The sequence below is a fragment of the Alexandromys fortis genome, unplaced genomic scaffold, assembly GCF_014885135.2.
Source record: "Alexandromys fortis isolate MF-2015 unplaced genomic scaffold, M_Fortis_MF-2015_v1.1 scaffold_13, whole genome shotgun sequence".
NCBI lineage: Eukaryota > Metazoa > Chordata > Mammalia > Rodentia > Cricetidae > Alexandromys > Alexandromys fortis.
The window spans coordinates 4,633,349-4,656,408 of record NW_026067908.1 but is presented as its reverse complement, the minus strand read 5'-3'; the positions used below and the strand labels follow the sequence as shown (position 1 = coordinate 4,656,408).

The following is a 23,060-nucleotide window of genomic DNA, read 5'->3' as shown; positions in this document are numbered from 1 at the left end:
AAAGGTAAAAGCATTTGGGCAGTGTTTTCACTGTTCTGCTAAAAACCAGTGGCTCCCCTGAGGCACAGCACTTCCTGGTAGGTTCAGGTGACGGAGTTAGAGTGCCCACAGTGGCACAGAGTGCTCAGCATGAAACCCTTGCTGGGTGGGTTTCAGGCCTGACTTCCTTAAGTCACGGCTAGACAGACAGGAAGGGCAGGAAGGAGACGGCAGGTGCAGACACGCTCCTTCCCCTAAGTCACTTTCCTCTGTCTGTTGAGGCCAAGGAGGGGGGTAGGGCCCTCCACAGAGGTTAGCCAAGTCTCCAGAGATGAAGGATACCAGGAATTCACGCTGGCGGGATTGGCTGCTCACAGCAACCTTCCCGGAAGGGCTCAGCCCCTGGCAAGCTGGAGAGGTAAGCTGGGGAGAAGCAGGCGCCTCTGGTATGTCTCTGGAAAGATGCCAACAAACCCAGAGCTGTCATCACCCCAACCCAACTAGGGTTAGGTCAGCTCAGCTAATGTATCTTGACACCTGCTGGAAGGGGTCGGGCTCCAGCCCCTGGAGCTGCTGGCTCTCCAGCTCTGTGCTGAGTTTCAGAACAGGCTCTTCCCTCGCACCCGTCTCTGGTTTACTGAGGTCAGCCAAACAGGACCTCCGTTTGGCAAGGCTATTGTGCCCCTCTTTACTCTTCTGCAATCAAGGTCATACCCTGGCAGAGCTGTGCGGCCCTAGGGCTCCAGCCTGGCTCATGATCTCTGTTTCAACATCTTAACGCCTACCGCCCCCTAGATACTCACTGCCGACACAGTGCGTAGCTGCGAGACTCCCTCCTCCACGGAGGCGGTCCAGACTCTGGGATAACGCAGGTTATTGTTGCCCTCATCGGAGCTACTTGTCAAGGAACAGGGGCTCGGCACTGGCCTGAGCTGGGGATGGGAAGAGAGGGTGTCCAGCAAGAGTGGCATGTGACCTGGGACTGCAGGGACAGTGATGGACGTTCTAGGCAGAGGAAGCAGCATGGGCAAAGATATGAGAGGCTGAGGAAGGAGGCCTTCCATATACCGGGCAGGAAGAGGGTGTGTGCAGCGAAGGGGAAGAGGGACCCTGTGCTGGTTAGTTCTGATTTGGTTTGGTTCTTGTCAACTTGACACCAGCTAGAGTCATGGGGGAAGCTGCATCCTCAACTGAGAAAATGCCTCCATCAGATTGTTTGGTATTAATGATTGACATGGGAGAGTCCAGCCCACTGTGGGTGGTGCCACCTCTGAGCAGGAGGTCCGAGAGGGATAAGAAAGGAAGTGGGCATGCGCCAGAGGAGCGAGCCAATAAGTGGTGATTCCTCTGCTGCGGCCTCTGCTTGGGCTCATACCTCCGCAGGTTCTTGCCTTACTTGAATTCCCGTCTTGACGAACTGTGATGGAGGTGTAAGCCAAATGAACCCTTTCCTTCCCAAAGTTACTTGTGGTCATGGTTTTTTTTTTTTTTTTTTTTTTGGACAGCAGTAGATGTGAACTCGGACAAGCCCCAAGGCATCAGATGTCCTGAGAGAGGCGTGTGAGCTCCACTCCGGAAGCCACAGCTTCCCATGTGTGTGCCCCGAGCCCCAGAATGTCAGAATGCTCCAAGGTTCCCCACAACAAACCAACTACCAGCTTTGGAGACTTTCTCTAGCAGGAATGAACCCCAGATGGAAACAAGGTTGCATAGGAGTACCTGAGTGCGGCACAATGACCTAAGTACAAGACCTGCAGTATTGCAGGGAGCCCACATCACAAGCTGGGGTAGTTTGAATGTAACTGGCTCCCATAAACTCATAGGGAGTGGCACTATTAGGAGGTGTGGCTTTGCTGGAGTGGGTGTGGTCTTATTGGAGGAAGTGTGTCACTGTGAAGGCGGACTTTAAGGTCTCCTATGCTCAAGCCATGCCCAGTATCTCAGACCACTTCCTGTTGCCTGCAGGATGAAGATGTAGCTCCTTCTCCACGCTCAGCTCCTTCTCCAGCACCACATCTGCTTGTATGTATAATGATGATGATGGGCTAAACCTCCGAGCTGTAAGCCACCCCAGATACATGTTTTCCTTTATAAGTGCTGCATGTTCATGGTGTCTCTTCCCAGCAATAGGAACCCAGACTAAGACACAAGTCTACAGGAGACCATTGTCTTCTCCCCACTTTACAAGAGGTTAAAAATGTACCCAAGTTCACACAGCAATCTTGCCAATAAAGCTAGGACTTTTTTTCAACAGCATCTTATGCAACCAAGGTTGGTCTCTGACTTCATAAGTAGCTGGGGGTGATCTTAGATTTCTAATCCTCCTGCCTCAACTTCTTAAGTACTAGGACTACAGGTGTGCACCACTCTGCCTGGTTTATGCAGGGCAGGGGATGGACCTCAAGGCCTCATGCATGCTGGGCAGGCGCTCTGTCAATGGAGCCACACCTCCTGCTCCACAGTTAGGACTTTAACTTCAGCAAGCTGGGCAAGAATGAAGAACCCAAATAACTTCTTCTTACCAGAGTTTCCTAAACTTATTTATTTTATATAATTATGTAAACACTTTTCCCTATTTAGCCATATTGTAAAAGACAAATGATCCTGTAGGCCAAAGTGATCTTATTAAAGGGTTCTAACACAGGAGCCTTTAGATTTAATTCAAAGCTGTCTGTAGTAAGGCTTGCTATCTGTCCACATTTCAGTGGGAAGTCGTCCCTTTTCTTGGAGGTTCTCCAAGAACAGATTGTGTCTGACGCTCTGTTCTGTCCTCAGTACCCTGAGATAGCAAGAGCATCTGCAGACAGTGTGAGCACTGAAGAATCCTGGAATGTAGGGGGGCAGCTTAGAGTGTAGAGAAATGGGGTCAGCAGCAATTGTGGGGACATTCTGGAAATCAAAGTCTTAGAGCCAGAGTGGAAAGCAAGCCTCACCCACCGTGTAGCTCAACTAAGGTGGGCATAGATGGTGTTTGAACCTGCCCTAAGGCTACCCAGGATTTTCCAAGCAACAGTTAGCCACCCGGTGAAGTGGAAAAGCCACATTTGTTGGAGTTGAAGGTGTCTTAGGGAGCTTTGGGCTTTAAGAGGAAGAGAAAGAAATCTCTCAGACTGCTGGGCACCTCACCTCCTCTGTTGCCATGGAGGCACTGCCAGGAGCAGGGTCTTTGGGCTTCTCTGTGCATGCGTGCTCATTCCCTTCTCTTTGAAAAGGGCAGGACTGAGGGGGAGGTTGCAAGTTGATTCAGAAGGGACCAGAATCTGTCCCTTCATTGCCATGGCATCAGGGCCTGTGACCAGCTTCCTTTGCCTCAGCCTGCAGTTCCTAGCCATCTCCTCTCTGGTCACCTGTCTGGAGGAGGCAGTCACCCTCTATACCCCACACCTGTCACACCCCCACCTCTACCACAGCCTGCTCCCTGCTGCCGCCTGACTGGCTCTAATGAGATTACAGATGCCCAATGACACAGGCAGCTTAGTCCCCTCTGGTTTAAAGGCCAGGCCACCACAAGCAAGAGCAGGAAGGAGTCTCCCACTGAGCTGCTCTGTGCCCATGGTTCCAGCCATTGTCCTTGCTCATATTCCCTCTGGCCAGACTCTCTTACCATCTCTGTTGTATGAATGGGGAGACCGAAGCTGAGTGAGATGAGATGGTTTCACAGGATCACACAGCTGGCAAGTAGCAGACCTGGGTCTCAAATGCAGATCTCTTGGTCTTTGCCATCTTTAAAAATAGGAGGCCTTAGTGCCTTAAACCCTGTCGAAAGCCTGTGGCTGGAGAGGTCATAGACCCTGTTGGAGTGGGAACCTGCTATTGTTTTGCTAGACAGGCCTGCTGTTAACTGCCTTCTAAAACGTTATGCTTATTCCCACTGTCAGCCTTAATCTCTTGGAGTATGGCAGCTGGTAGGTTGTCCTCTGGGTTAATTAGAGAAAAGGACATTGAGGTGGGAGGTGCGTGTGCTGGGGAGGGCCCAGGAGGAGCTGCTGTTGTGGGTGGGTGTTGTTGGGTCTCAGACGGTTCAGGGGGCTGGAAATTTTGCCAAACAGTGGTGGCACATGCCTTTAATCCCAGCACTCAGGAGGCAGAGACAGGCAGATCTCTGTGAGTTCGAGGCCAGTCTAGTCTATAGAGCAAGTTTCAGGACAGGCTCCAAAGCTACAGAGAAACTCTGTTTCTAAAACCAACCAACCAAACAAAAATATTGGGCAAAGGGCTGCCATGCCTATTAACATACCAAAGCAGACTCTGCCCATCAGGTTATCCCTGCATCCCTCCAGTCCTACCTGACAGGGTCCTTCCGACTAGCTTGTGCCACTCCCTACCCTGAACTCTCCAGCCCAGAAACTGGGCTGCCCCTTCCCCCAGCTCCTCTGGCTCCTGTATAACTCAACCATTTTGGCTACACCAGTCTCTTGACCAGACCCTCGGCCAGGGCTGCCCTTCTTGGTAGGTGTCTCCTCTCTTGCTCTCCCTCCCCTTCCTCCTGTGTCCATGTTCACTCTGGACTCCTCCAGATGCCTGTGGCTGATCTCTATCTCATATTTACAATAAATCTTCACCTCCACCATACCTAGGAGCTTCATGTCCTCCTTTTTATTTTTTTTCATTGAGATATGATCAAGATATATTGTGTATATGTATAAAAATAAATAAGTAAGTAGATAATAGTCCCTGAGAGATGTGGGGTGGTGTCCCGGGCTTGAAGCATCCCAAAAGAAAAAGTATTCATTTCCTGTTAACAGCAGGCTGGACAGGGCAACTGAACTCAAGTCTGAATTCCTCACCGTGCCTCCTGACTCCCTTCTGCCGAGTGCCAAGAGACTCAGGCTCTCGGAGTCTCAGTCCCTCTCTCAATGACCTGGAGACTGGAACCCAGTGCCAAGGTGGTGGGGTTGAGTCCCCATGACTGGCAGTAGCATCCTGGGGCAAGCCTGGCACACAGCGTACCCTCCTTCCCCAGATGCCTCTGAATGTGCACTGGCAAAGAAACATTCACGGCACTCCGGGCTTCTGGGGACCTGGCGTCAGCAGCACCATGCTCACACGACAAGGTGGTCCTGGGGCAGCCGCCAGATGCCCATCCAACACTTACTGAGGTTGGCAGTGACTGGCACCTCACCGCTGTGTTTCCACATCTTTCTGGAATGAGGTGGGCTGATGCACCTCGGCTTCCTCTCATGGTGTCCGGTCCCCTGCCCTCTTCAAGAGGAGTATTTGGCTTTGAGGACTGGACACACGGACCATGTGGCCTGCTCTAATTTCTCAAGCCCTAATCTGCTCCCGGCTCCTAATGATGCAGCTGGTAATAGGATTGTGGCTTCCCTCTGGGTGGCTGCCCGGACCATGGCTGCAAGGCTGGTGATAGGTGCTTAGGACTCTGTTCATCCGTGAGCGGAGAGGCTTGTGCCCCCAGCCCAGACCTGGGCCACATCCTACAGCGCATGGAATGCTGCCAACCAGCTGGGCTGAGCATGGCGCTGGGCGCTGTCCTGGCTCGAGGACGGGCGGTGTGTAGGCGCAACGGGCTTCTCATCCTGTCTGTGCTGTCTGTCATCGTGGGCTGCCTCCTCGGCTTCTTCCTCAGGACCCAGCGCCTCTCACAACAGGTCAGGCCCCCTGGGTGGGTGGGGTTCCCAGTGTCGGTGCCGGAGGTGAGCTAGGCTGCCTCTCTGGGCCCCAGTGTTCCCATCTATATCATGGGCGTGAGAAAAACCCACTAGTGTGAGAGATCAGTAAAATGGCTGGCAAAATGGCAACAAAGCCAGTATAGTAAGGTGATGGGGGGGGGGGGTGTAACACCCGGTTTTGGTGTTACACCCTCGGTACAGTTCGCGCGCAGCTGTACCGAATGTGAGTCCGGGCAAGGGCCTGGAGATTGAACACAGAGACACAGAGACCAGGGTCATTCGATAGGAGATCAAGCGAATGCCGTTTATTTAGACTTGGGGAAGCCCTTTTCTACCTAACTGCAGCACAAAGATCTCACCACCCAGGGAGGTGGGAAATAAACACACAGGAAACTTAGTTAACAATGGAGAAGATTGCCTGTAGCTAAATCACCAGGTGGGGCAGGGATAGTACGGAAACACACAGGAAGCTTAGTTAACTGATAACAAACTGTCCCCGCCAATGTACCCCAGGAATAAGGGAGACCAGGGCCCTACATGGGGGGAGCAAAGACACACCACTGAGCAAGCACGGGATTGAGAGCAAGGGTGGGGAGACCAGGGGTCTTCAGAGAACACCCCCTATAGGTCCTCCACGACCAGGAATCCAGGATGGGTTTCCTACAGCAGGATCAATGGATAAGGCTCAAGGGTGCATGAAACAGGAGCAAGGCAGCAAGCCTTTGGAGGGGGTTGGAACATACAGCGAGAGCAAGGGGCTGGAGTTAGGGACCAAGAGCTGGATGGTTCCCGTCACCAGACACGGGCTTCAGACAGCTGTGCAGAGCCATGGAGAGAAGAGAGAAGGGACAGTTCTACATCCTTGGGCTGAGCGGAACAGGGGTGATAGCGGGTCAGATGGGAGCAGCTGCAATGGTAGCGAGTGATAAGTGACACTGGGCCGAAGGGGAAGGTGTGAGAGCCGTGCTCCTGCAGAGGAGACTTCAGAAGGGTGGCCGATGGGAAGCCGGAGGCAGAAGGTGAAGCCGATAGGCAACTGTGTAAATGCATCATCTGGAAAGATCTTTCTGTGGACTGACGGCACTGTGAGGTTATATAAGACACCACAGATGCCTGTTCCAACATGGAAGACATAGCTCAGGACTGTGGAGACAGGCGTGCAGACCTCCTGCCGGAGAGACAAGCCTGAGCACCACACAGGACAGCTGGGGTTCGGGGTTCACAGCCTGGGCACAGGAAACGACTAAGGGGAGACATTAGGAGTGAGGCCCTTGCTCAGTGCAGACACGGGATCAGATACTGAGGAGAGGGAAAGAGGGATCAGATCTGCTCTTGAGGGGCTTGAGGGTGAGGAGTTTTGTCTAGACCCACCTAGTGAGATTTTGGTTATGACTGCACCATGGAGGCTCACTGAGGAGGGCTCTGAGGGGTCAGTCTTCAGGCAGGTCTGTCAGTGGGTTCCTGGGGATCCCAGACCCCATGGGTCCTTCATTCTCCTAATACCTCACACCGTCTCTGAAGCTGGAGCCAGGCTCCAGACTCAGGCTCACATCTTCCATTGAAGGGAAGATGCCCCACCCCCGGTATCCAAGCAACCCTGCTCACCACCTGAAGCTATTAGGGAAAAGTACTGACTCTAGAAACACAGGTTGTTACAATCTTATGGGGGCCACGGGGTTTGTTGTGGTTTGAATGTAATTGGCCCCATAAGCTCATAGGGAGCACACTATAAGGAGGTGTGGCTTTGTTGGAGTAGGTGTAGCCTTGTTGGGGGAAGTGTGTCACCGTGGGGGTGGACTTTGAGGTCTCATATATGCCAAACCACATCCAGTGCTTCAGTCCACTTCCGGTTGCCTTCTGATCAAGATGTGGCCAGCACCCTGTCTGCCTGCATGCTGCCATGCTCCCACCAGGATGATAATGGACTGACCCTCTGCACTGTACACCAGCCCCAGTTAAATGTCTTCCTTATAAGAGTTGCCGTGGTCCTGGTGTCTCTTCACAGCAACAGAACCCCTAACTAAGACAGCAGTTGGTACCAGAGACTAGGGTATTGCTGGGATAGGCCTGACCCTGTTTTTATTTGGAGGAATTTGACTTTGTTACTTTGGGTTAGGAAAGCAGTAGATTCGTTCCATTGGCAGAGGAAATCTCAGAACAGCCTAGTACAGACTGCTGTGTGGTTGTGAGTGGTCACTCTAATGAAGATTTATAATGAAAAGGAGCAAGCTGAGCAAATAAAAATACAAAATATAAAGACTGAGAAAAGGGGGCACCAGGAAGTGGAATGGCGCTAAATCCTGTGTTCGAGGAGATGAACAGATTAAGAAATGGAATAAAGGGAGTGGATTCCACCTACGATGGCTGGGCTAGGTCCTCTCTCCTCTTGGCCTCACTGTCCTTATCTGTGGGGCAAAGGGAGCATCAGTATCTTCTAAATATAAAGGAGTGAATATCCACAGCGCCTGGCAGACAGTAAGTACTGAGCGCCATTTTGTCCCCTCTCTTGTCTCCCTGGCAAAGTCCGTCTGTGCCGGTTAGCTAATCTTGACCACTCTGATTTAAAATCACCATGGTAACACACGTCTGGGAAGCATCAGAGGCTGTTGGCAGAAACATTTAACTGAAGAGAGAAGACCCACCCCGAATGTGGGTGGCATCATCCCACAGGTGGGGGTGCAGGTTAAATAAAAGGAGAAGGCTAACTGAACACCCTCCCTGCTTCCCGACCCTGCACCATGAGCAGCTGCCTCATGTGCGTGCTTAGTGGCTGGATCTTTTCCACCTGTGTGGTGAAATAAACTCTCCCGCCCATGGCCCCAGCACTCTCCCGTGGCCCTGACACTCTCCCGTGGCCCCAGCACTCTCCCGTGGCCCTGACACTCTCCCGTGGCCCTGACACTCTCCTGTGGCCCCAGCACTTTTCAATCTGCGCTCAGGTTCTGAAGCAGCAACAATCTATGTCCTGCAGGAAGATTATTCTGGGAAAACAAATTGGACCGCTGGCTAGTAAAAGCTGGATTCTCTAGGGCCTACTGCGTCAGAGCTGCCCCATCTGCTTGGGTGTGCAGATGCGTTCAGGTCTGGACTAACCTGCCAGACACTGAAGGAGGCATGGATGGAGAACAGTTATTTGGCAGCAAGTGGCTTCTCTCGAGCACTGTCCTGTGAAAGCCAGGGTTTTTCTGTTTGGTCTCTTTGCCTGTGACTCAGAGAGCAAACCCTTCCAACTGTTTGAACTTATGCAAGAGGCAGAAATCATAAAAAATTTGGAAAATGATAGAATTTCTATTTGTGAAATGAAACTCACAAAATTAATGTGATTTTACTTTTGGATGCAAATAACTCATTTAAAAAGCAGAGACATTTTGAGACTTCCACTTACGGCGTGAGAGTTTATAATTATATCCATTTCCTTTCCTTCCTATAAGTTTGATGAAATTTTAAAAATCATTTAAAAGTGCATTTATTTTGTTTGTATGTGTGTATGCATAGGGAAGCATTTGCAACCACATGCATGCATGCACGTGCACACACAAACACACACACACACCCCACAGTGCACTTGTGGAAGTCAGAGGACAACTTGTAGGAGTCAGTTCTCACCTCCAGGAATGGAACTTAAAGGACTGTCGGCTTGGCAGCAAGCCCCTTTACCCACTGAGCCATCTCGTCAGTCCTGGTGGGATATTTTCAAGGACATAAACTATCCAAACCAAAGAGAACAGAGAGTCATTGAGAAAGAAAACTCTGGTTAGACAGTATGGGAAGTGGGTGGAGCCCAAGAGGCTGGCATGCTAGCTCATAGGAGCAGAGACTGAGTAACTTCTCTCACAAGACTCCAAAGGGCTCTGATATGGAAGGCAGAGCAGGGATGAAGCCATGAGTTGAGAGCAGGCCCTTAAGCGCCAGAGCTCTTCGAAGCCACATGGTCAGAGGACTCTTCTCTGTATTGTGTCTAACTCTGTCCTGCCCAGCATCCAGAGAAGCTTGCCTCGGGGACATCAGGCCACCTGTGTGAAGTTAGAAAGGAGCAGTGGGGAGGTCCATGCTTGAAGCAACAGACACCGGCATCCTAGGTGCAGCCTCCCCAGCAGAACTCTGGTACAGGTAGAAGCCGGACTTAGGCACAGGCTTCTTGTTGGAGCCTCACAAAAGACCCATGAATTCTTGGAGAAAAGAGGCTCTCGTCTCCTCCCTGCAGGTTACACCCATTGCTCTGCCCTGAGTGGCAAGCCCAGAAGCTTCCCACTCCACACTTACCTGTGAGCAGAAATGTGGGGTGAGCTGTGCATGTCCAAACCTGAGACAAATGACGAGAAAAAGGGTCCCTGGAGACTCTTAAAATCCTTTCTTAGGGCTGGGCGTGGTGGTGCACACCTTTTACCCCAGTGCTTGGGAAGCAGAGACTGGCAAATCTCTGAGTTCAAGTCCAGCCTCGTCTGTACATCAAGTTCCAGGCCAGCCAGAGCTAGAGTAAGGCCCTTTCTCAGAAAATTCATTTCTTAAGGTCTTTGGAGACATGAGAGCTAGCATAGTTATCATAGTAAACAGTTATCATAGCATAGTAAACTGAATGGGGGCTGTCAAGATGGCTCAGCAGGGATAGAGCTTGCTGTCAAGCCCAAGGACTTGAGTTCAATCCCCAGAACCCACACAAAGGAAGGGGAGAACCAGCCCCTGAAAGTTGTCTTGACCTCTGTATGCGTGCTGTGTGTAGCACGTGTGTACACACAAGTAAATGAACAAATGCAATTTTTAAAAACTGGATGTGGGGTAGTAGTATAGCGTAGTATTAGCTTGCGCTTAGTGCACACAAAGTCATAGGTTACAGTCCCAGCGGCACACACATCAAACAATAGCAGCAGCAGATTGGACGCTGTCTTTGTTTGGTTTCTATTGCTGTGATAAACACCACAACCGAGAGCAACCTGAAGAGGCAAAGGTTTGTTTCAGCTCCCAGCTGTAGTTCACCACAAAGGGAAGTCAGGGCAGGAGCTCAGGGCAGGAGCTGGAGGCAGGAACTGAAGCAGAGGCCAAAGAGGAGTGCAGCTCACCGGCCTGCTCAGTCAGCTTTCTTATACAGCCCAGGACCGCTGTCCAGGGGTTGCACCACCCACACCTGTCAGGGCTGGGCCCTCTGCCCTCCCGTACCGATCATTCATCAAGAAAATCTCTCCATAGACTTGGCTAATCTCTGAAAGGCATTTTCTCCGAAAGGACCCAAGTCACCACAGGACACACCAAGACCAAGTTCTCAGCACAAAGGAGATTTATTTGCCCTGGAGGTACAAAGGGCAGGGAATAAGAGAGAAGGACAGGAGATAGAGGATGAAGGAGAAGGGGATAAGGGAAAGGGAGGAAGGGGTGTTTGTCCCAGAGTGGGACAGAAACAGAAGGACTGTTTCTGCATAGAGAGGAGACAGATGTGGCACATGGGAAAATCTCAGTTTATAAGGGGGAGCCTCCATGTTGGCATGAGGTGTTTAATTTTGATTGGGCAGGTTGATTAGGATGGCCAAAGGGGGGGGGGTGTTGATTGCTGGACTTCAATACTTTGATAGCTGGACCTTGGTGGTCAGCCTCAGGAAGAGGAAGTGGCCAAGAATCGAAATAGACCTTCGGGGCTAGCTTCAGGAATGCAATCTAACAGTTTGTAGCAAGGCAGAGGGAATGAGAGAGAATGGCAAGGCCGCTCCCATGTGTGCCAGACTCCGGCCTCCTAGGGCCCTTCATTCTCAACTGAGGTTTTCCTTCCTAGATGACCCTGGCTTGTGCCAACAACACAGGTGCTAAAAAGAGGGATCAATCAAGAATAAAAATGAGTATTTGAAATTTTAATAAACAAGAATCAATATCAAAATATCAGCTGAAAGATCAGAGAAGCAGAGCAGCTGGCCACTAGTTCTTACCTCTGTGAAATCCTCAGACCTGGAGTATCCTGTCTCTACAAATCCCTGGACTGAATGCCTTGAGCTCCTGTCTCCTCCTGAGTTATATTCCTCTCTCCACCCAGCCATATCCCTTCCTGTCTATGCCTCCCTAGTGTTCGGATTAAAGGTGTGTGACTCCCAAGTACTGGGATTAAAGGTGTGAGCCCGACAGTTCAGCAAGAAGAGATGCTTGCTGCATCTGCCTGGGAACAAGTTTTACCCTTGGAACCCGCATAAAGGTGCAGGGAGAGAGAACCAGCTCTTCAAAGCTGTCCACTGGCCTGTGTACCCCCACATGCACAACACACGCGCACGCACAACATGCACACACACTACTAATAAAATAAATTCAAAACCAGAAAAGGACATTGTTTTCCAGTAAAAATCTCAAATACAACCAGATTGTTGCTAGAGGGAAGGATAGGACCCAGGCAATTGAACTGAAGGACTCGGAAGTTGCTCTCTGCATCTTTTCTGAGGAAGCTGCCATAAGAGATGGTTCCACCAAAATAAGGGCAGAAACACTGGCTCCTTTGCAGGGTAAATCCCATAAGGAAAACCAAGAGGCCACAACAGCGGCTGGGTCATGAGACTCTCCCCCAACCACACACACACACACACACACACACACACACACAACAGGAAGGTGGAAAGCTGTGGGCCTGAAGTCCAGATGAGATAAAAGGGAGCCGATCGGCTTCTGTTGTAGGGAATGCTTGCTTTGATGTTTTCATAGATAAAAACATTTGGAAGAAATTAGTGAGAAGCTCAAAGAAAACAAAGCAAATAAAAAACAGTCAATTATTAATTTCAGGGACAAAATGTAAGTTGTATAAGTAACAAGGTGTGGTTACAAGGATGTCACTTGGCTCAGCGGCGAATAGCATTTGATAATAAAGATATTGTTAACGTTGGGCCTATGAGTTGGCTGGGCAGGTAAAAGTGTTAACCTGAACCATGTGAATTTTATTCCCAGAGCCCATGGTGGAAGGAGAGAAGTGACTTCAAGTGGTCCTCTGACTGACTGCCACATACATGCCATCATACACACACACACACACACACACACACACACACACACAATCACAATGCAAAAATAAATAGAGGAGGGAGGAGGCAGAAATTTTTTTTCCTTTTCTCAATAAAAAAAATATGAAAAAAAAATAAATAGAGGAAACAGCTATGCAAGAGCCCAGGTTTAATCTCCAGTACTACATACACACAAAGACACAGACATGATACATGATGAGTATATTTTTGTGGGATTTTTCTGGCACATTGGAAATGGTAGCATAGTGGACCTAGGAAACCCAGCTCTCTCTCTTGCATGTCACTAGGTGGGACATCACTTCCTCTGTCCAGTCTGCATCCTGTCTGGGATGTGGATGGGTTAGATGGGATCTATCTAGTACCACAATCCTATGCCTTGGGGCTTTTCAAGGCATCAGACTACTAACAAGCCATTACGTCTGGCTTTGTTTTTATTTGCTTTTTTCATTGAGACAAGGTCTCACTATGAAGTCCTAGCTGGCCTGGAACTTACTATATAGAACAGTTTGGCCTGGAACTTATAGAGATCTGTCTGCCTATGTGCTCAAATCTGGGATTAAAGGTATGTTGGCCACCACTCTGACTTGGCACTAGTTTTTGAGGTGGGGTCGGGCGCCAAAATGTAACTTGGATGTTGTCTGAGATCCTTCAGCCTCTGCCACCCACATCCTCCCTCTCTGGAATAAGAATCCCAGCTAAGAATTGCCGGAAACAGAAGACCCAAAGGCAAGCTGTCGAAACAGCACTCCAGTTCTGTTAGAATTTCAGACAATCCACAAGTTGTTTTGTAGAACAAGCAACGGACAGAATTCCACTATCATCTGGAAGGCACACTTAACTGTTCACAACAGTCCTGCAGCTGGGTTCCTCTGCTATGAACTGCCGGGGTGGGGGGGGGGGGCAGCTGTGGCCAGGGTTGGGAGGGGTTAATCCCAGGCCCTAGCATCTCTAATGAGCGAGGCTCAGCCTCACCCTGAATAGATCAATTAAAGGAACAAGTGATAGCCAAAGGCAGAAAACGAAGGTTTAATCCATGTGACCACATTGGGAAGAGGATCAGAGAGGCCAGAGGCCTCTGGAGTCATCTTCACAGTCCCAGCATGAAGATTTAAGATTAACTAGAGGGCCAGAGGTACCCAGGGCTAAGGGGTCCTGGCTGTGTTCCCACCATCATTGACCCATTGTTGTCTTGGCTCCTTTTCTTTCCCAAGGTGGTCTGACAAGTAATCAGAATTGTAGGAAATCTCTCCAGGGAGACAAGTTGTGTGTTTTTTTTTTTTTTTTTTTTTTTCTGGCTGGCGCTAGACTTCAACCTTTTTCTCCCAACGTGAGACTCTTGGGGAAGTTGCAGTTCCCTAGGGTATAGTGTCCTGGTGGGAGAGACGTGTGTCTTTTTAGAATATCTTCATTTCTACCAGGGTGGTTACAAGCTATCTGCACTGGGAGATGGTGGCTATGAACGGCCCAACGAGGGTCCTTTACCTAGAGTGGGACCTCTGTCTCCAAAGTCAGTACTTCTCAGGGGTAAGCTAGCAGAAGGAATCTTACTGACTTATGAGAAGGCCATGGTTTATTTGTCAATCTCCTCATTAACTAGACTGGGACATTTTCTGGGGCAGGAACCTGGCTTAATCCATTTTGGGGACCTCAGAGCGATGCTTGGCCTAGTGTGGGTTGCAGAGACAGCATCCCTGCCCCCCTGCCCCTTACTCTCTGGTGGATGAAGCCGACTTTACACCATGGATGGTGGGTAAATGGTGCTAATGGGGAAAACTGCACCAGTGATGCTAGGTGCTCATGCGAGGTGCTAAGTGCTCAGGAGAGATGCTAAGAGCCCACACAATCTCTCAATTGAGCCTCCCAATGACCCCATGAAGTAATTATCTTCCTATTGGAGACAAAGAAACCCAGAGGGCCAAGACCAACCATAATCAGGTTGGTTATGAAGGAGGAGCTTACCATGATCCAGGCTGTTTGGCTCCAAACCAGTTTCTTCTCATTGGTCCCTGATGTTCAGGTGCTAGACAGGAGTGTGCAGAAAGGACAGACAATATGTTGAAGATGGCGAGGAAGCAAGCAATTTGGAGTCTGTACTGTCTGATCTGACCCAGATCTTGTTGTGTTTCCAGGAGATTAGTTACCTCCAGTTCCCCGGCGAACTGTTAATGAGGATGCTGAAGATGCTGATCCTGCCACTGGTGGTCTCCAGGTGAGAGGGGGGAGGGGGGGCACAGGGCGCTGACAGGTGGTCTCCAGGTGAGAGGGGGGAGGGCACAGGGCGCTGACTGGTGGTCTCCAGGTGGGAGGAGGAGAGGGGGACACAGGGCACTGACTGGTGGTCTCCAGGTGAGAGGGGGGAAGGGGAGGGCACAGGGCGCTGACTGGTGGTCTCCAGGTGGGAAGAGGGGAGAGGGAGGGCACAGGGCGCTGGCCCGTTCTTATGAGGTAGAGATAATGCTTCCAGCCAGTCCCCCAGTCAGCTGCTTCTTTCTTCAGAAGCCTTCCCAACTCCTCAACCCACACCAAGTATTGCCGCATCCTTTCATGCAAGCTTTTGTCATCACTGCAGCAAAACTCCCAAGAAAATCGACTTGAGGAAGGAAGGGTTTTTCCCTCACCATTTTAGAGTTCTTGGTCCATGGTCACTGGGCCCGAGGTGAGAAGAGCATCATGGGAGGGAGCATGTGTAGATAAGAGCTGCTTAGCCTGTGGCACAGAGGGAGAGTAGAGGAGGAGCTGGCGTCCCAATGTCATCAAGAGCACACCACCTGTTCCAACACCCCAGTAAGCTAAGGACCCATCAGTGAGTGAGCTCAGAGCTCCTGACCTCCTTCCCAAAGATCCCCACCCCCAAACGCTCTGCACTGGGACTAAACCTTCAATACATGAGCGTGGAGAGACACATCAAATAAAAAACTGTAACCACCTAAATCTCAGCACCCCCGAGAACAGAGAACCCCGATTCTCCTGTGTTCCCACAGGCTGTTAACCAACTGCCTGATGTCTCTGCCATGGATGATCCGCAGAATCTGAAGTTAGGGTCACCAACTAGAGATTTTACACAGCACTGAGCCCCCCCCCCCACTCTCTGCTGTCAGTAAATGGCCCCTGCAGCTGCCTAGCACAATGACTCTTTCCTTGCCCAACACCAGCTTGAGCTGAGTATCTCCCCCGTAGAAAGTAGAATACAAACACAGAGCTCTGTCTTCCTCATCTGAACCCATAGGCTCCCTGCTTGTCCCCACACAGCCATCTCTTCCCTCACCCAGTGGCCAGAGCAGTCTGAGGAAGCCTCATCTCATGTCTCATCATTGCCAGTCCTGTGAGCCTTTGGTCCCTGATCAGACCAGACCCTTGCCTAGCTTGGGGCCTCTACACACGCTGGTCCTTCCACCTGGTGTCCTCCTTTGTCTCTCTAAAGCATAGACCCCCTCCAATCAACCCTCCCCACCATCCTTGCCAGATCCATTCTGCTCTCCCTCCCCAAGGACACTTACTGTTCCTTGTTATTCTGTGTGTGTTCACTTGTTGGCTTGTCCCTTTATCTTCCCAAGGGCTGCAATCTTAGAATACTTGTCTAATGACTCAGCGGCTCTACCCTAGGCAGTCCTGCGCATGCCTGTTGGGTGCCCAGCCCTGAAGGGTACTGCAGACCCAGAACTTAGTCTCTGAACTCAAGTTGCTTGCAGACCTTAGGTACAGCTGGCCAGGGAAACACAGTTCCCCAGCAGCTAGGGAATGAGACAGGCTTCCTTCTGGGTGGCTTTGGGTCCCTTTGCTGTGTGTGCCTCTACTGTCCTTGTTGCCTGAACGGTTGGTCAGGACATAGACAACACACACAGCAGACCCTGTAGTCACGTTGGATTTCCCACCCTGCCCTTGTCACTTGGTCAAGAGAATCCTATTTGGAAGTCCATGGCCTTATGCATATTTCTGATCCCGGGGATAGGTGTCTATCTGTCCTGCGCTCCATCATACGGCCTGGGGTAAGCACCCTTCCCCAGTCTGTGATCCCGGCAACAGGTGTCTATCTGTCCAGCCCTCCAGCTCCTTACTCTCTCGACTAGACCAGAACCCACCTCCTGGCTGGGACTGGAATACTGTCTTAACTTGAGAAAAGCTCGTGTGTTCATGTCTCCTTTGTTTATTATAGAGTTAGAACTGGTGCAGAGCAAGCGTGCCACCGAGAAATGGACATGCTCTAACATTTCCACCAACAGAGAATTAAACCTTTGTGTTTGGGGGGGGGGGATGACATATTGCTTTTTTGATTTTTTTCCTGGTCTAGAGCTCAAAGCCAGGGTCTTACAAATGCTAAACAGATTGTTACCACAGAGCCACACCCCAACTCCAGAATGTCTTTCTGATTTTCTAAGCCTCTTAGTCCTGAGCCTGCCCTCTTTAATTCTTACACAAGACTGTGGTCTGTGCTCCATTTACCACTGTCCCCTGAGCCATCAGCCTGAGCTGGCGTTCCTGCCCTGCGCACCACTCAGGTATGGGCACCATTCAGGTGGTTGCAGGCACAGTGAGTCAGATGCCAGGCTTAGCCTGAACTAAACGCCAGAACTGACAAGGGACTAGAGGCAGTGTGAGCTTTTGAAGCCTCATGAGTGTTCTGATGTTCTCTTTAAAACCTAATAGTCTTGGGGTCCAGCCCTCAGCTGGTTAGCTGAAGAGCTTGGCTTGAGGGCTTCTGCACCTCCATCCCGGGGCTCCTGGCTGTGCCCCAGGAGCCACTGGTGGGCGTGGGAGCCTGGGCAGCATCTGCAAGATGGGACAATCACCTGTTCACGGGGCTGCTGGGAGAAGGCGTAAGATCAGACGCAACCCTGCGCATGATGGGCATTGCATATTTATCGCTAACTTATTAAAGAGTCTCCAAAGCCTAGGTATTTACAAAGCCTCTACCTCCGCTCCTGCTGTCAGGGGTCATAGCACCGACAACACACACGGTACCTCCCCTGGGAACTTCTCTTTGCACACAGACACCGATACAGCCCGTTCACACTGTTCTGAACCTCCCAAGTGGCACACCCGTGTCTCTCGGGTCTCATCATGATTCCGTCATGGCACCTCTTCTTGTTCCCAGGCTCCTCAGCTTGTCCTAAGATTAGCACCCTACGGTTGAGCCTTAGTCTCCTTTCCCTTCCCCGGTTCTCCCAAGAGCCTTTGCTGCCAGCTGACTTCGTAGGCTCCCTTGTGTACACTGCCACTAACTTCAGTGACAAGGAGCAGGGTTCAGAGCTTTAGTCTTTCCTTGCAGAGGGTCCTTGAGCCTCTATTGCAAAATGGTGCATCTTTCTACAAGTCTATAGCTCATCCATTAGCCACGAAGGGTCCCCCTTCCCCTGGGCAGCAAGCCCTTTCTTGCCTCACATCTGCCACTGGGGAGATTTTTCCCCAAGTGAAACAGGCAACAAGGGGAGCCCCCCCCCTGAAAAGCCCATCTTTATTACTGAGTGTTGGCACCTCATACAAAGTTGAAAATTTCTGCATCACATGACAATGGTGTCTGGTGGGCAGAATCTGCTCCAGCATGATCCTTAACTTACGTCAGGTTCTCACCCAAGGGTGGTACTCAGGTGGACGTCATGTAGTTTGCCGTTCTCAGCTCTCCTCTGCAGTTCTACCCATCCCTGGTTCCTTTCACGTACGCCCCTGGGACCCAGCGCCATCTTTTCCCACTTTCTCCCAATAAGGATGCTTGTTGCTGTAATATCCTCTTCCTTTAGAATTCACAGACCAACAGAAAAGGGGGAAAAAAAAAAACCCACAGCTTTCTGTTCCTTTAAGTTCTTGGAGAATACCTTCCTGTTTCTTCCACGAAAACAAATCTGCCTCCTGCTTGTTTTGGTTTTCATTCAACAAATCACCCTAGGAGTTTCCACTCTGTGCCTGTGCCTTGGGGCTCTTCCACTCTTCCACTGGGGGCTGCAGCTGGGCCCTTTCCCTGTCACCGGTTCCTGTGGTGCTCCGAGACACACACTGGGGCATTTCTGCACCTGGGGCTCTAGAGTTACCTCAAGTTAAGTTGTTTCCAGCATTCCTAGCCTCTGCCATAAAACAGACCCAGCAAATGTGCAAACTTCCAAGGCAGATGGGTGTGTGTATGTGGCCCATTGTGGCTCTACTAGGGCTGAAACTTGGGATGGTAACGGTCCCTTGCTCTCACACGTCCACAGACAAGAGCAGCACAGAAACTGGGGGTGGTTAGCTCAGCATCTGGATCCAGCCAGAGCCTCCAATTCTTCCCTTGTTTTTTTTTTTCTTCCCCAAAATCTTCCTCTCCCCTCCTCCAGTTTCTCAAACGAGACATCATTCAAGGAAGCCGAAGCCATGTGTTTGTGATTCACCGAGCCTGAGCACGGCAGAGTGTTTTGTCAGCTCTGCCTCGGAGAGAAGTCATGTGCGTGTGCTTGTGTGGGAGCTTCATGTGGGTCTGTAGCGAGCGTGGGTGCATTTGTATGCCCACGTATGGATCGTTTCTCTTCCTGTTTCTTGTAAGAATTTTCAACGGATATTTCTCAGAATCAGGAAATCATGTTTGGTCAGGAGTCTCCCCGCCCGTTCTCCCCCTGGCTGAGGCACTCTACTTTGGCAGGCTACTCCTCACACCCACGTTCTGACTCCTTGGAGATGGGCCTGGGCCAAGCAGTCTTGAAGTCTGGTTTGGGAGCCAGAATGCAGAGCACTTTCCCTGGGCTCTGCGGGACAGACGGCAGGCCTGAGGTGGCCACAGCCTCCAAAGTGTCTAAGTTGGTATGGCCTGAACTTCTGGACTCAGCCCTGAAGTCAAGTTAGCCTTTCTGTGAAGGGTGCTGCTGTTCCTTCAGTGGAAGCTGGGAGCCTTTCTTGGCCCTCTTGTCTTATTAGCTGAGCTTCTTGCTGATCAAAAGAGGAAACAGCCCAGCTGGGGTCTGTGCTAGGGCAGACCTTCAGCCTGGAGATTCAGAAAGACTTCGTCCGTCTCAGATGCCCTGGTCTTGCTGTTTCCACTCTTACTTCCTCCTCACCTTCCCAGGATCTCTTGGGCAGGATCTCCAGGAAGGTGGATCCAGCTCCCTAGTGGGCTCCCAACAGCTTTGGATCTCTCTTGGTCACAGTGGTGACCCAGAGATCTGTGTTGTTACGCTGCGGGTCTTGCTATCTACTAAACAAGGTCCTTGAGGACCACAAGCCCTCATTCATTTGCGAGACCCCAGGTACTCAGAGCAAGTGCCCACCGTGGTTGGTGTGGTAACACATATACAGGGCTGGGGAGATAGGTGGTTTCAAAAGAGTTCGTGTCATCCTCTGGCAGAAACTCTCTGTGCCCAGCAGAGCCCCATTCAGACAGGTCCAACCTGAGCCTGGGGACAGACACTGTGACTCCAACTGGAGGAACGTTAGGAGATGTGCTCCCGAGTGCACAGGGCCTTCCCTTCTCTCGGGAGTGGTCCTTGTAGACACAGCCTGATTCTGGTCCACCTGGCAGGTGTGTCTAAGAAGTCACTACTCATGGTGGAGATTGTGCCCTCCTATGCTTGGCCTTCTGTGCCGCGTAAGAGAGACAGCTCTACGGGAGCCCACCTGGGAATCAGAGAGGTCTGGTCTTTGTGGCTGCAAAAAGCAGCTGTGTCCAAAGGTGATCCACTCCTCTGAAGGTAGATTTCATCCTGGCTCTGGGAAAAGTACTTCCTAAAGGACAAACCAGTCCGTGTGGCTGCTACCCCGGAGTGGTGTAAGCAGAGGCTCCGGGGATCTCTGCACTTTGGAGGGAGTGCTGGGACCAGATGGTCCATATTTTAGTGAACTGGCATCAAAGCATCCTGCCCCGAGTCCTAGATGGAATTGCCTGGGGGAGAAGGGGTGTGGCAGAGCCATCTGGGAAGTGGAACCAGGCGCTAACGTGGCACTTGCTGTCAGACTGTGCCTGTCATCTGCTGGGGGGCATGGTTAGGAAGACTGATGGGAGACCCCCTCACACATGGCCTGCACCCCTTCACACATACTTACCTACTTGCACACACACTCATACCTCCTCACCCTCAGGGTAGACTGCCTATAGTCTGAGAAGTCAGCTAAGGTCAGAGCCCAGGACTCAGCTCAGGGACCCAGGTTCCTTCCTGTTGCTCAGGTCTGCGGGTAGCAGGAGCTGTGTATGCCTGGATGTTGTGCTGGACCCCTGAGCACCCACTGTGTGATTTCAGTATCCCAGAGAGGTTCACTGCAGGGTGGGACGGCTCTGACGGAGGTTGCTACAGGCATTGAGCTGAGGACCTATAGCTCCCTCTCAGCCCCAGAATCCCAGTCTGCTGGCCTCCAGGCTCTGGGGTTCTTGCCCCAGAATCCCAGTTGCTTCCACTAGAGCGTTTGTCTCTTTTATTGCCTGTCAACCCCAGTTGCTGCTGTCTGAGGGACACAGCATCCTCCCTGTCCCTTTCCCAGTGGGACTCAACCTCAGGACAGGTCTGTGGCAGCCTCGATCCCTCAGGCTAGTGGCCCCAAGTCCCCGGTATTCATCAGGGGACCAGCAAGCAAACTGCCAACATCCCCTTCCCCATGCCACTACAGCAGCTCAGCTCTCTTCCCAGCCACCTCAGGGTTCCCGCTGTCCGGTGCTCCGAGCCAAATGCAGCCCAGGACTTGTCTGCATTCGGTTTCATTGCGTCAGATTTGGCCCATGATTCTAGCTTGCTGGGGTCCTTCATCCAACACGTCAGCTGTTCCTTCCAGCTTGTTGTCGTCTGCAAATCTGATTCACATGCTGTCGGCGGCCTTGGCCAAGCCATTGATAAAAATGACTAGAAAGGAGAGGGCTGAAAGCAGAGCCTGAAGATCCTGTCTGCTGTCTGCAACTGTTGTTCAACTCCATATGGTTGCTGACACCCTCGCTGGTCCCTGCAGTTCTAGTGCCAAGAGCCTCTACGTCCAAAACACACAGTGCCGGGGAACTCGCCTCAGCCTGGCTAGGGGACCAGAGTTAGCTCAGCTGACCAGTTCTCAGGGAACCTACATTGGATACTCAAAGTCACCAGAACCCCAAACCATCCTTACAGTCTGGTCCAGAGCATCCCCACGTTTAACATCTCACGTCAGCAAACCGACACTCAGGTCTAGTCAGGCTCTGTGGACCTAGAAGCAAGCCAGACTGAGGCCTACACTGGGAGGGATCCAGAAAACCCATAAATAGTTTATGCTGGTATCAAACTCTCTATCCTCCTGCCTTGACCCCACGTGCCAAGATTATAGACCTAGTCTGTTTCCCTCACTTTCTGCTCCTCCACTGCCACCCTGTGCTAGACTCAGGGTCTGGTCTTAGGGAACCTTCAACACACTGAGAGGCACAGGGTAGTTCGTAGAGAAGATGGCTGAGATGGCCACTGTCGAGGACACGATGTCTGGGATGCCCTTGTTACAGTGGAGAGGAAGCAGGGAGTGGCTGGAGCAGGCGAGGAGACAGGAAGGCCAGCCCCAAATGGCCTTCTCTTGTATGAGCAGGGCACTCACCGCCTAGGGTCAGGCACTCCTCAGGAGATGCTCAGTTATCTTTTCGGCAATGGGGTTCACAGTGCCGACCTAGACGTTGGTGTGGAAGCCAGGTGAGGTGCTTGGGTGGCCCTCCTCTTCATCAAGAGCCCGGCGGTCAAGGCCTTCCTTCCCCCACTCCTGCAGGTTGAAACGGGCTGGGAGTCAGGCCAGCTCCCTACCATCTCGATAAGCTAATGTTTGTAATCACTTCAATCTCTTGATCCCCAATCCCTGGGCACTCAGGAGTGAACCAGATGGCCTGAAAGGGAGGTGTGGGCCTCTGGGCTCCCACCCTCCTGGGGACCTTTTACTGACCTTAGGTACTCCTAAGAGCAGCCAGCTAAGCCCGGACCGGGACAGACAACACAGCTATTGTCCCCACCCTAAGTCAGAGGGACTAGCTGAGGTCATCTCTATGGAATCTACAACTCCATCTGTAAGCCTTGGTCTAGCAGCCCAACAGCTGTCAGCTGGACTCTATTTGGTTACTTCCTTAGTCGGGAGGCTCACTGTTGTTCTTTTTTAAAAAAAAAAATGCTGCAAGATCTCCGCGGCAGTAGGCAGCAGAAATGCTGTAGGTCCCAAATGGTGGTGGCGGGCCATGTGGTGGCAGGCAGCGGGCTCTAGGCGCAGCCAGTCCCAGGCAGAAATGGCTGCCGGTCCCAGAGCAGTGGTGGAGGGCAATGTGGTGGCGGACAGCGGGCCCTGGGAGCAGCCAGTCCCAGGCAGAGATGGCCGCTGGTCTCAGAGCAGTGGTGGCGGGCCATGTGGCAGCAGGCAGTGGGCCCCAGGCAGAGACGGCTGCTGGTCCCTGAGCAATCGCTGGTCCCAGGCAGGGAGACACATGGCAGGCGGGCAGAAGACAGAAACATGGATAGACACGACATGCAGGGTGAGGTTGAATGTTTATTCAGGGGGATATGGAGGAGGAAGTGTGAAGGGGGGGGACCGAGAG

General features: G+C 51.5%; 1 protein-coding gene and 1 long non-coding RNA gene across 2 annotated transcripts in view; one reads left to right on the top strand and one right to left on the bottom strand.

The window, feature by feature from the left end:
* The first annotated feature begins 5,453 nt into the window (after positions 1–5,453).
* Positions 5,454–23,060, top strand: part of Slc1a7 (solute carrier family 1 member 7) — a 41,446-nt gene continuing 23,839 nt past the window's right edge. Inside the window, exons 1-2 of the mRNA XM_050136399.1 lie at positions 5,454–5,588; positions 14,722–14,801. Of these exons, the coding sequence (XP_049992356.1) occupies positions 5,454–5,588; positions 14,722–14,801 (215 nt within the window). The remainder of the gene's footprint in view (positions 5,589–14,721; positions 14,802–23,060) is intronic.
* Positions 5,774–15,307, bottom strand: LOC126498053 (uncharacterized). Its single transcript, XR_007590758.1, has 3 exons — positions 15,211–15,307; positions 14,552–14,612; positions 5,774–5,850 (listed from the first exon to the last, which is right to left on the bottom strand). It is a non-coding gene; the product is annotated as an uncharacterized lncRNA (long non-coding RNA).